The 13,345-nt window shown below is 36.7% G+C and overlaps 1 protein-coding gene across 1 annotated transcript in view; it reads left to right on the top strand.

The window, feature by feature from the left end:
• LOC120506736 (mitochondrial intermediate peptidase) overlaps positions 1-13,345 on the top strand; it is a 66,694-nt gene that overhangs the window by 34,344 nt on the left and 19,005 nt on the right. Inside the window, exons 16-17 of the mRNA XM_039718698.1 lie at positions 4,664-4,738; positions 10,388-10,507. Coding sequence (XP_039574632.1) covers positions 4,664-4,738; positions 10,388-10,507 — 195 coding nt within the window. The remainder of the gene's footprint in view (positions 1-4,663; positions 4,739-10,387; positions 10,508-13,345) is intronic.

A 13,345-nucleotide genomic window follows, 5' to 3' on the forward strand; every position in this document is an offset into this window, starting at 1 on the left:
AATAGCATTTGTCATTGAACTCTCTAAAGTCTGTCTTAAAACAAAGCTCAGGTAGCGAATCATGGATGCAAATGGACATGATCTACAGTGTTTCAAAATTTCCATTTTTAGCACAGTGGAGGGCAGTGAGTTAAATATTTTGTGATGAAAAATATACTGCTCTATTTAGGATTATATTAGCGTTAGTTAGATTCTGTCAGTCATGAATTTCTGCATTAAAACTCTGATGCCTTTCTTACATGAAATTATTCTTTATCAGTCTATTGCAAGGATCTGCTTTCTGTATTTGGAAAGCAGTGCTCTTTGGAACAAGGTGACTTCTGGTGGTCACTTTAAGATATGCTAATAGAAGATGATTTATATTTATACAGACATTTCAAAAATTCCTTCTAAGTTGTGTAGTGTTATACTTCATTGGAGCTTTTTATCCAATACTAAGCATTCAGTGAATTTCAGTATTATGGTATAGAATTAATGTTTGCCTCCATTGAAGAGTTAGGAAAATATGGTGTTTGGCTTCTGTTTTAATAGATACTGTCTGAAAATTTTGCTTTGTAATTTTTCTCTTTTTTTTCTTTTTTTTTTATTTGCAAGAGAGCAATCATTTCTGCTGAATTTATTGTACTAAGAAGGGTCTCTTTGAAACCTGGGAATTAAACTCAGTTCATTTGTCTACTTGTTGATCATTATCTACTTCCACACACAGAAATAGGCCTTTCTAATTTCTCTATAAAGTTCATGTAGTGTTTAAACAGCATGGAGTTAATCTGATTGCATATGAGTTCAGAGAATGAGCTTCACTAAAACATCTGAAAGAGATTTGTAGAACATTATTTATGACTTTGTATTTTCCAAATGACTTGACAAATCTAAAACATGTTTAGTTTCAGAGCAAAAGCTAAGAACCAGACACTATGTCCCATTTGGCATTTTCATAAACTACTTCTGTTTATTGGTGGTGAAATCTTCCCCTTTAAAAGAGCAATTGAAAGAGGTTTGATGTAAAAATCCAGTCTTGAAGGGGGCAAGAATGGATTATGCTGGAAGATGAGAAGAAGAGCCTGAAAGTTCTCTGTGGCTCTTCAGAGCATTACATTCCATCTTTTTAATTGTTTTTCTTTTAATGTTGGAATGCATTTTTAAGCCATTATCCAACATCTCTAAACTGCTTTTGCTAAGCTGACTTTAAGGATCTGATATCAGATTTCTATGTTTGTCATTTAAATACAAATAGATTGAAGCAATCTTTTCTGTCGTGTATATGTTATGAAGTAGTTTGACTTGAAAATCCTATATCTCTTACATTTTCAACTTCACAAAGATCTGTTTGGGACTTAATTTCTCTGCTTGTTCCCTGATTAATTCTTTTGTTGTGCAAATAGGAAATTGGATATTTTTTTTTGTTTCTCCAATTTTTGATTTATATGAAAAAAAATGAGTCCACTTTACCTCCTTTTCCAGGGGAAGTAAGGAAGGTGGACAAAAAGGGTAAAATGTGAAAAATGTGAAACCATTTTATCAGTATGTTGTTCTCTATGAGAACTTCAATTAATATTCTTCTTATGAATTAAGAGACTGAGCTTTTCTATGCTAGAAGGCTGCTAGAAAGCTCTTTCCTGCACCAGCTACTCTGCTGGATGTTGGCAGAAGGTGGACTTGCTACTGACCTAGTTTGTGTTGGTGGCAATGCAGATAATTTGACAAAGCATCTTTCTTTTTTCATTGCTACATCTACACTCTAGTTTTTGCATGTAAATTTCAGGTGGTGTGGTTTCTAATGTTCTACTAAACATAACTGCATCAGAAAAACTTGCCAGTGTAATGTCATCTTATATTAGCCATTGCTATAAAAGTCAGTTGTAGAAGGACTCATCTTTGAGGATCTGCACTTACAATCAGTGCTTATGCTTGTGGGAATAGGAGGGGAAAGAAGTGTTTTGATTATTAGAACATGTGAACTGTTGAAAATTGCATTTCAGGACAAGAAATTGGTGGGCAGACCTTCAAAGATGAGAGTTCATTTAGATGTAGATCATGAGATTCTGGTCCAAACTGTCTTGACTCTGCCTTCTGTCTCTTTTGAAAGGTTGTGCTGTTGAATGTTGAAGAGTGACAAAGCTTGCAAGCTCTTCTGTCAAAAGGAGCAGGTCTTTTGAAGTTAGTTGGAAAAGCTGGCCAATAGAAATCTATTTGTTTCAAGAAAATAGCAAGCCTTGTTTTCCTTTCATCGAAAAGATGACTCAAACCAAAAAATGCTTGAGATAAATGAATAAAGAGAGAGGACTATAATAATTAGTTACTAAAGTTGGATTAGTCAGGTAAGCTCATGAAGTCAAGCTATACCAAAATGAGGGCATTACAGTACTTAAGCAGACAGTCTGGTGCATGGGTGCCATTCTCTACCAGTGATTTTGTTTAATTCCATTTGTAAAGTGCAGAGGTACATGGTAGGTCTGAGCTAAATAATTTGAAGCTTGTGTGTCTCTGGAGGCTCTCTTGAACAAAGGCCAGTGTTTCAGCTGTTCAAATTTGAACTGAGTTCATTTTTCACAGAGATGGAATTACAAAGACAGTTTTGTATCAGCATGATCACAAGAATAAGCCCACAGATAGTACAGTTGTATTGTGTTGCGATTACTACACAATGGTAAGGAGTTAAGCATGCTTTGGATCACAGGGAATTCTTTTCTTTTAGCCACCATGAAAAACATGCTGAAAAATTCATTCCAAGATCTTAAAGTTACTTAATGGAGAAGGATAGAAGAGTGGACTCAAAGTAAAGTGTGTAGTGTTTAAATTTTAAAAATTGAATGGTTATTCAATGACATAGTTTTAGGCAAAGCTTTGTGAAGTCTTTCTTTTAGAAGGAAGATGACAGTCTTATTCTTGTTTTATCAGAGAGTTCATCTTTCAGGAGGAGTGAAGTAAGAAGGCTGATACCTTTTTAAAATTCATTCAGCAGCTTATTAAGCCACTGTGTGAGATTGTAATGGAGTAAGGAGGAATAGTTTCTACTGTCTGAAACATTTCAGGCTCCAGTTCAAGACCTCAGTGTATCTATGTGCATGACATTACAGAAACAGACTTTAGAGTGGAGTTGTGATCTTTGAAAAACTCTCTGGAGTCAAATTCTGTTTCCCTGAAATGTTAAGATCCAAAAAGTGTTTTAAAATAAGTGACTTCTTTATCAATTTAAATTCTTTCGATTTAATCTAATTTTGGCAGTGTTTTTCTGGTGCCAAACTCTGCTTGGCTTGTGAATTGTGATCACAACACAATCTTTAAGCCAGGTTAGTAACACTGATAGATTTAAGAAAGACATAAATGTTTTTTCCACCTTTGCCTTTTTGTCAACAGGTGGTCATAAGAGCGATCTGTACTTTCTTCTTGATTTTACTTTTATTTTCTTTTATTTTCTTCTTGATTCTTTTGATTTTCTGCCTTATTAAATTCTTTGGTTCTATACCCTGCTTGACCTAGCTAACTTTTGACTTGGAGAAGAGGTTGCAAGTCTTAGCAAGAACTGCATAAAGCAGCTGTGCAGGCAGAGAATTTTTCTTACCTGTTTCAACTTTGAGGTTCTAGAGTCAATTGATAAAATTTTCTTTACTTAGGTGTAACTTCTCTGAAGCTGGGTTTTTATTCTGTGGACATTGTTTGTCTGGAATTCATATAATTTGCAGAGAATCTAAACTTATGGCTCTGCCATATTTGTAGACTTTCTTGGATTATTTCTTGAATGCTTCAACACACTATAAAAGCATAGGTGTGATTTTAGAGTCAAGTTTAATACCTAGCATCCATAACATAGAGATGCTAGGTAAAACTTGACTCTATACAAGTTCTACAACTTCTAGCATCTTTCTTAATATTTTAGCAAGAATGCAGTTATTTTAACCGTATTTCATTTGTTTGATTAAGGAAGCTGCTAAGGAAAAAAAAAGTTTGTTAGGAAAACATCTTCTGAAAAGCTTCAGCAAGTGGTGGAAGAAGTGTAAGGTCAAGCATTTGTAGACAGATGTTCCTAAAAATCTGGCATTGAAAAGTCTTTGGATGTATTTGCAGACATCTGGATGGAAAGTCAAAAGGTTTTTTTATAATGACTTGAAAAGTGTTTCTGACTTTTCAGTATGTGGTGGCATGGATAATTTTATTGCCACAGATGTGGAACAAATTTAACTTTGTTAAAAATTTCAAAGGGTAGATATTTACTGTTCAGTACAACTAAATATTTTTATGTGGGTTAGGGTAGAAGGTCTGATGCTGTCTCAGTTGAAGTTATGAAACCCCAGTATTATTAAGCTCAGTATTATGAGTTATATGATGTGGGAGGGCTTTAACTGCCCCAGTCTGCTCTTTATGTCTAAAAATAGTAATAACATCTTTAATAGGCATATAAGGGAATACGGAATCAGTTTATAGAAAATAGATTTCACTTAGTGATTTCTCTATTGCTTTGTGGATTAATGCTGATATCTTAATAGGCCATTTAATGCTTTGCTTGGCAAATATTTCCTTCCTCAATGCAAAGCACTTCAAATGTGTTTTATTTCCACCAGGGATTTTTTTGCATCTTCAGCCTCTTCTAGTAATTAGTTATTTAAACACAATTTACAAATATACAATAAGTCTAAATGTGGCCTGTTTTTTGGTTTTTTTCAAGCCACTACCAAAAAACATGGTGTCAAGACTGTGTGAGTCAAAAAAGGTGTGTGCTGCAGCTGATATGCAACTCCAGGTATGTGTTTCACCTTCTAGTTTCTACTCTTTATTCAGCACTTACAAAACATAATTTTGTTTTTATAATTTGACCATATTTTTTATTTTAATGTAGATGTGTTATCTAAGTATATGAAAATTAATGAAAACTAATTAATTTTTATATTAATTGTTATGTTTGTTTTTCTGAACATATTCTGTGTTGTCTGCTTAAACCTAAATGCTTATATCTATAGGAAAATATCATGAAAACCACAGCTTTTGAAAATGGTTGGATTATCAGAATTCCAAAATGTAGTTTAAGATCGAATTCTTGAGTAATGGAATTATTTAAGGAGAGCTTGAAGTAGAAGAAGTATTGTGTACCTTGGATCATTAAAATACAGTAGGACTGAGAGATACAGGCTACCATAGTAAAATCAAACCAGCATGCCTATTTACTAGAATGTGATTTGAGCTCCTTGTCTTCTGCATCTCCAGATGAAAGTGGCCACTTGTCACATCAAAATTGCTGGCTGAGCTGTAAGGATGTAAGACTTCTCTCTCACAGTGTTAGGAGAAGTAACTACGTTCATAAACCTTTATTTTCTGTGGGTAGGTGTGATTGATCAGTCATCTCTATAAACAATCAGTGATGCTGTTCTTTAAAGGAAGTAAAGGAAATCAGATCTCTATCTAGAATGGTATTTGGCCTTTTTCAGTCCTGCAACAGCAGTTCTCAGATGTGTACAGTAGCATTAGCATCCAGCCAAGTTTTTTCTACAATAAGCATTTGTCTGTGCTTAGTGTGCTACAAGTTTTTGCTGTTTGATTTTGTTTTCTTCTTTGTTTTACCTTAAGCCCAAAGCATATAGTTTTTCCTTCTACAATTAACCTGGTGTTCAGGTGAGATAACTCTGCTGGTACCTTAGTGAAGGTTAGTTACTGAGATGTGGAAAGAAATATATTTACAGGTCTTTGGTATTTCTTCCTTTGAGAAGTGGCCAAATTATCACAACCCTGTCTACAGACGTGGGCTGGGCTGGTTAACTGAAGTTGATCTGAAAGAGAAACTTCAGTATTTGCAGTTTTTCTGTGCAGTTACATAGAAAACTTTAGTCAGAAGCTTGGAGTGTGGACCTGTAAGTTGTATACATGTTATTTACACTAATATCAAAGCCAGACTGAACACTGTTTTCAGTGTATACATGTATTTTTCATTGGTTAAACTTAATGGACTTTTGATTTGTGCTTTCCACTGCAGTGCTGGCTGTCAGCAGCCAGTGTTGGCTGGGCAGGTGCTACCTGTGGCTATACCTCCATGACATGAAAAAATAATTGCACTCTCTCAACAGGCCTGATTTAAAAACGCACACTGCTGGCTTTGAAAGATTCTCATATAGATGTCTGATAATCCAGAAAGAATGTGGGCAAGAATATAAATAATTAATACAGGAGGTTTTTATTGGGGGGAAAAAAATATGGATTGAAATAAAATTTATACTGTAAATGCTTAATTGTGGACTTTTACTCATGGGGGCCCAACACAGGTACAGATTAGTAACCACCAAAGTGTTGATCAGGTCCTTTGACATGCACCCTTTCTTTTCTGGGTCTCTGTCCATAACAGCTGTGTATCAGTCTGACAGATTTCTTTCAACTTTTTATATGTATTTGCTATAATCTTGTCAAGGTTTGAGACCAAGTTGGCATTGTGGATGCTAAATGGACTCAGATATCAAGCAATATAAGTCACAAATATATTCCCAGGTGACATGGCCTCCCTGTTCTGTGGTGCAGAAGAGATTATTCCAAAAGGAGAAGTCATTGCATCAGTTGCTTGTGGTGGGGCTGTGCAATGTCCCTGCTGTTGTTGGCCCTCAGCTGCTCCTGGGGCCTCTTTAGAGTCTATCTTGGAGTCATTCCACACCCTGTGGCTAAAGAACACCCACTTCTGGTGGGCTCAAGTTCCCGTGGGTGCCTAATGATTGACTGGTGCTGGCAGTGATGCAGTAATTTAGCAGGCTGCTTGCCATCACATTTTTCTTGTGTAAATTAAGTTAAACTAGCTTCAATGCATGCCAAATGACCACAATGCCATACTGAATAATATTATTAATTTCCTACTTTCAGCACTGTGTTTTTGGAGATGCCAGGTGTAAAACCTGCAGAAATGTGCACTCATTTCAAAGAGACAAATTGGCAAAGCTGTTCTGTTGAATAATTCAAATAAACGTCCCAGAGAAGTTGACTACATGGCAAATACAAAGCTAATACATTCCATTTTAGAAGTGCATATTGTAAGTTATGCAAATTAAAAAGTATAATAATTAATTGAAGCAAAATATATTTTAATTTGCAGATGCCAAAATATATACGTGCTGCTAGCTATATACTTGAAAATACTGGGAATGATGTTTCCAATACCATTCCTTCAGACTTTGCAAAGACTATATTCTGTATTGATGGCTAGATGCTATGTTAGCTATATTTGACCTTTGAAAGTAGAAAAAATGCTGACAAATATTCCAGCAGTGTGGAAAACACCTGGAGGTTCTTCTTCTGTGGTCTGTTCAGAAAATAAGTCTATTGGCACATGAAAGTAAGAAATATTGCTGTTTTTTCATAACTATAATACCTCTGAATTTTCTTTTAGGTCGTGTAATCAGTTACTCAGAAGGAAAGATAGGAGAGTCCATACATCTTCTCCTAAGGCTTTTGCCAGGCAGATTGAATCCCAGAGTCTTTCAGTCAGTATTAACTTCACTGGAAAATGCCTAAAATTGTGCATATTAATGCTATTAAGCAGACAAGGAGCTAGAAAGAACTGGAATCAAGTGAAACTAATAAATACCAATGTAAGTGCAAAATAGACAGACAGTATGAAGATTAATGAGTATTTGATGATGTTTTTATATTTTTACTTCTTTTCAGAAATTTGTTTTAATGAAATGAGAAATAATCTGCTTGATATTAAGTATTAGCTTGCTTTTCAGCAGTATCATCTAAAATCCTGTGGTCCTGGGATGTGTTTCCCTTTCCCATTTCAAAGGCCTGTGTAAACACACAGAACTGTGGTTTGTAGATGGAAATGCATGTGGGTATAAAGTTCATCCAAGTTTATTTTCAGGGATGGTTTTTTTAACCATGCTGTCCAGGTGGCCTGGCTCATAGCTTTCTTCCCACACTGTGTATATGCCAGGATCAAGGGAGAGCTTATAGCTGACTTCAGTGACTCATTTCCCTGTCACCACATTGTTCTTTAGGCAGAACATTTCACTGGCCTTTAGCTGACATTTCCCCACTTCCTAGCTGTGAGTTGAGCTTTTGCTCCTTGACCACAAACTGCTTCACTCCAAATTTTACTTTAGAGAAGGTCCCCTGCAGTACCCCCATCTTGTGAAGAACACTGAAGGGCAACTGCAGACTGGTCCAAAAAATCATCTCCAAAGATAGGAGATAGAAAAAAGGGGGTCAAGGCTGTGCTGAAGCTTGAAGCTAAAGTCTGTTGTCAGATGCTGAAGTGCCTCATGTTTGATTTGGGTTTTGTAGGGAGGAGAGGGGAAGTTAGTGTGAAATGACTACTGCAGTTAGAAAGGTCTAAGGTGACAGGAGAAAGTGAGCTTTTTAGGACTATTACATGAGGTAATTTTCGGGTCTATTCACGGTACTTACTGTGGGTCATACTCTCAGTCACCCTTACTGTCATAAACCTGTAGCTTTTGTTAAACTGTATAAAAAAAGAAATGAATGGGATTCTAGTGACTAGGATTGCAAAGCCATTGTAAAGCCTCTTTCTCTTCTTAGGTAAATAAGAGTAAAAAAGTACTTTTGCAGTGTAGTGTAGATTTCTCTTTATATTTTTAGTCTGAACAGATGTTTACTGGCTACTCTGTATTTGTAGATGGACAATGTTGAGTGCTTACATGTCTAGTTCAGTGTTGCTGCCTGAGACATAAAACTTGCAATGTCATTAATGAGTGATCATGCAAATTGAGTCTTACTGATCTCTCTTCTCATTAGCCATGGCCATGGCTAATGAGGAGAAAGCAGGAAATCTAGGAGTAGCTCCTGCAAGTCACAGTTTATTCACATCCCCCCCACGCTTAGAACTCTCAGTTTTTCTTACAAAAAAATCATTGTGCACACTTGTTATTTGCCAGGAGAGACTGTCAGAGGGTTTATCAGAATTCTGTATGTTAGTAGACAGCTTATTCAAACAGAAGGATTATACTCCTTTAGAAACAGTAACTATTTTGGTGAAACTACATGTTGTATCCAGCACAAATAAAAAGATTTTGAATTCTGATAGATTATTAAAGAGTTCAGAATCATTTGTACTAACATTTCATAATAAAGAATCTTTTCAGAGGTTCAAGGGGTTGTGTTATTTAGGTAACGTAAAATGTCCAAACAACTTTTTTTTTTTCCATAAAATTCCATGGTTATAGTTCCTGGAACAGTGTGTTTATGTCATTGGGGATGGTATTGCACCCTGGGAGTGTGACTGAGCCTGAATCTCTAGCCAGATTATTTGCTTCATTCCATGCAAAAAAGCTTTTTGAGGCTCCTTATTGTCAACTTTCGTATGAAGTGTGCTGACCACAGGATGACCTGACTTCTTCTCTTAAGCATCTGGATCCATCAAACTACTAAAAAATATTTTGTGTTGTAGAGCAATGGATGTCCTCTGTCTTTCTTGCACTTCCACAAAATAGGGAATCTTCATACTAAAAGAAAAGGCTGCAATAATTTCTTCTGTCCATGCCTGTTTCATGTTTTTTGTTACTGTTCCAGAGACTCTGCTTTGCTGTCTTTGCTTGGAAAGTCTTTTTAATGGTGCTGCTTTCCCACCCTCTGAACACCTTGTTCAGTTTTTTGGTCATGCACCTGTATTTTGCTGTAGTTCACATGCATAAAAATTGCTTATGGAGCAGCTCTTACGTCTGGCAAAGTACCCTCCTGGTGCAGTGTGCTTTTAGCTAAGCTTACACTTAAGGAATTTATTGCTCTGATGGTGAGAGCTAAAATAAAGGAAAGATCAGCCTTAGTACTACACTGTTTCAGGGCTCTAGCAGAAAGGCAGTAGTGTCCACAGCTCTGTGTAGTGGGCATGGTCCTTTTAGATCAAAGGTTGGGCTTGATAATCTTGGAGGCCTTTTCCAGCCTCATTGATTCTGTAATATTCTTAACATAATTCTTATGTTCACTGCCTAAGCCATAACTTGCCCGTGCAGGGGTGAAGTGTTATCATGGCTACATATACACATCTTGAAATAGCTTATTTTGCAGTATCCACTTAAAGTAACTTTAAAATAATTAACTTAAAAATAGGAGTTTTTATTAAATCTATTTAAAAATACTTTTCTTGAAAAGGGGAATTGCTGGAGGGTCTTAGGGACAGATCTTAATTTATTAAAAAAGTGCAGACAAGTTAGTACTTCCAGTGTACTAAATGATGTAAACATGGATTTATAAAAGGTCATGGTGGTGGTTGGTGTACTCCAAAAACTGTTTCTCTCCTTGCATAACATTAGTATGTTATACTAATTATAAAATATTTCCAAACCATATATGTTTAAACTATTCCCTCTCCCTAGTTCATCTCTCACGTTCTTTTCTTGGTGTCTTTTTTGGTTTTCATATGCCAATAACATGTGCCAAAGACAAATGTGTTTTCTCTCTTCAGGTTTTTTATGCTGTCTTGGACCAAATCTACCATGGTAAACACCCTCTAAAAAAGTCAACCACAGAAATTTTAAAGGAAACACAGGAGAAAGTTTATGGACTGCCATACGTACCCAATACAGTGAGTAGCAACAGAATAACTGTATAAGCTGCACCTTTTATTTGGTAGCATAATAACACCCCTTCCTCTCTCTGACCCTTGCCCTGCACACTCATGTGTTTACTGCTGTATTGTTATTCTGAAAGAGTTTTCTTTCTTTCACTCACTTTATCCAGAAAGTAGGGATGTTTTTGTATAAATGTAGGTTTTTAATGATGAAATTCATTACCTTGCCTTTATTTTCTTGGTAAAGAAGGCACTGGAAACAATATATTGGAAAGAGGGTTTATTTGAGCTTTTAAAAGGCTGCTTATAAATGGCAGCAAAACACTGTGCTGCACATTGGTGTGTGTATGCTGTCATCATGAGAGAAAGTGTGAAGCAGGAAACGGAAGTGTGTTCTTCTCACTGCATTCCTGTGACCTTTGTCATGTCATTTATACTTTCATGTGTTATCTGAAAGTGAAGAAGTCTGGAATTCTACTGAGCTATCTTAATTTTGATCTTCATCACGACATGCGTTTGTTCTGCACATCATGTGACAGCCAGAGATGTAGTTTGTATACAGCAGTCATGGGATTTCTTCGTCTGTGTGAAACTGAATTCCTGCCTGAAGCTTGGCCCCCCCAGTCACTGTTTGTCACTGTGGTCAGAATACCCAAATGCTTTTGCTGCTTCACAGGAAGTGTACTTTTCTCATTAGCAAAATGTCTTTCCTTTTCTGAGATGGTGTTGGGAGATCCATTTCCTTGTCATAACTGTACTTCCCCTGCTCACCCCCGCAAAAGAGTGTAACATCTTATAGTGAGGCTATGATAATTTTGAAGTAGGACAGCAGGTTTTGGCCTGGAACTTAATCCCAGCAAAATATACTGTGAATTTCTGAATAGTCAGAAAGTCTGCGTTTATATTTATTGAATGTAAAATTAGTGTCAAGAACTGTAAGACAGTTTAAATTTCAGTAAAACATTGTGAAAAATTGCATTAGGATAACATCAGTACTCTATAGAGTATTTAACGTCTGTAGTTTGTCTTGCTGTCCTTCGCTGTTTCTCCTTCTAAACTTGAGACATATTTGCACGTTTAATTTGTAGTCCAGTTAAAAAAAATAAAAGCCTCGAAGTAAAGGTTGGGGTTTTTGAGTGAAAAGAATGTTTCTTCCTTTCATTTGATTTCAGAGCTAGACATTGAAATACAGTCGTAAGGACCAGGGTATTTTTTTTTGTTTGTTATTTGGCTAGGTACTTATAAAGCTGGCAGAGAAAACAAAGTGTTTTGATTATTTGAATTTATCTGTTCTCTATATATTTAGATTCCATTATGTATTGTTAAGTCAGGCTTCTGTATCTTAAGTTAGTGCTGTTGGATAAGACTATTTCTTCCTTAGCACTAATGTGATTTTTCTGTAGCAGCATTGTCTGTCAGGGCTGCAAGCATCCATTATTATCTCTTCGCCCCAATTCTGTTTTACTGCTATTGACAGGCAAGTAAACTCTGTAAATATCTTCTGAATGTACTTGGTTGGGCTTCAGTCTTATTGTGCAGACTTATTTCCTGGAGTAGAGCCACAGCATGTGTCTTCTGTCATTTTCAGGCACAGCTCAGATAATAGGACAATTTGCATGTGTCTTTTTGTTACAGTGCTTTCAAAATGGGGCATAAAGACTACATCTAGGGTGTAAAAGCTGCTGCTGCACCCATGGGGTGTATCTATTTAAGGTAAACCTAAGCATCACGTGTTATGTGCCAGCAGAAGGAGGGATAGTACAAAAGACGTCCTGTTGAGAGATAGTGGAAAATAAGTCCAGTTGAGGTCTGTTTTTGCCATTCAAATAGATTTTGCAGGCACTGGGGCAGCAGGTGTTGCATGCAGCAGTGTTTGCATTGGCTGCTTTGATGCAGGCAGGCACGGGAGCTGGTGCCACATGCAAGGCAAAAAGGAAGTCAGGTGGAAGCACGGAGAAACAGCAGCTCACTAGACTTTGTTTGTCTGAATAATGCAAGTCTCAATTTCTGGCTGGCCATTGCTTATCTGTTCAAAAGTATACAGAGTTTACTGCTGGCTCCTGGAGAATGAAATTCCTCTGGGAATTCATTGCTCTGTTACTGAATCCAGAAGCTGATGATTACCAGGCAGGGGGCAAGGAAATGTATCTGCCTGTTTTTGTAGTGTCTGGCAGTTTTTGTTGCCAGAGGAGATCAGTGTTACTGAGTTTGGAAAGTGAGCAGCAATTTTGCATAGGCTGGATTCTTGAGTCCTTGTGATACCTTTGGAAAGCAACCAGTCTTCTTTTTGATTCTTCTAGGTAAGCAAGATAAAGAAAATAGTAATGACCATACTTTTTCCAGCCATTCCTTCCTGAATGTACATTTGCGTCAAAATCTGTGCACTGTGGGGAATTCAGTACTCTGCTTTTACTCCAAACTTTTATTCAAATCATAGTTTATTTCTTATCTCTTGTGAAGTCAGTTTTCATTAATTATGGCCTGCCTTGCAGTTGATGATACTGTCTGCTTTTAGAGTGTCTCCCCTGGTCTTCTCTACATTTGTCCCTAGGATGCCCAGAGAGGCTTTTGAAAATGTATCGGGAGAGGCTTTAGAAAATTATGGACTTACACCTTTGATCAATCTGAGACATGATCAAAGTTTTTCCCCGTAATCTGTTGCTTAGTCCCCTCATGTTCCTGAAGTTCAGACTTGAAAAGTACTTTCCTTTGAGACAGTCATCAAAACTTAATGATATGCCATTGCTAGTCCTTTGCCAAGCATAATAATTTCTATCTCCTGCTGGGGGTTGGTTCAATATTGTAGCAGAAAATGAGATACAAGGTAAACAGACTGTACAATGATAGTGGAGT

This window comes from Passer montanus, unplaced genomic scaffold (genome assembly GCF_014805655.1).
Source record: "Passer montanus isolate IOZ18808 unplaced genomic scaffold, ASM1480565v1 scaffold4, whole genome shotgun sequence".
In the NCBI taxonomy this organism is placed as follows: Eukaryota; Metazoa; Chordata; class Aves; order Passeriformes; family Passeridae; genus Passer; species Passer montanus.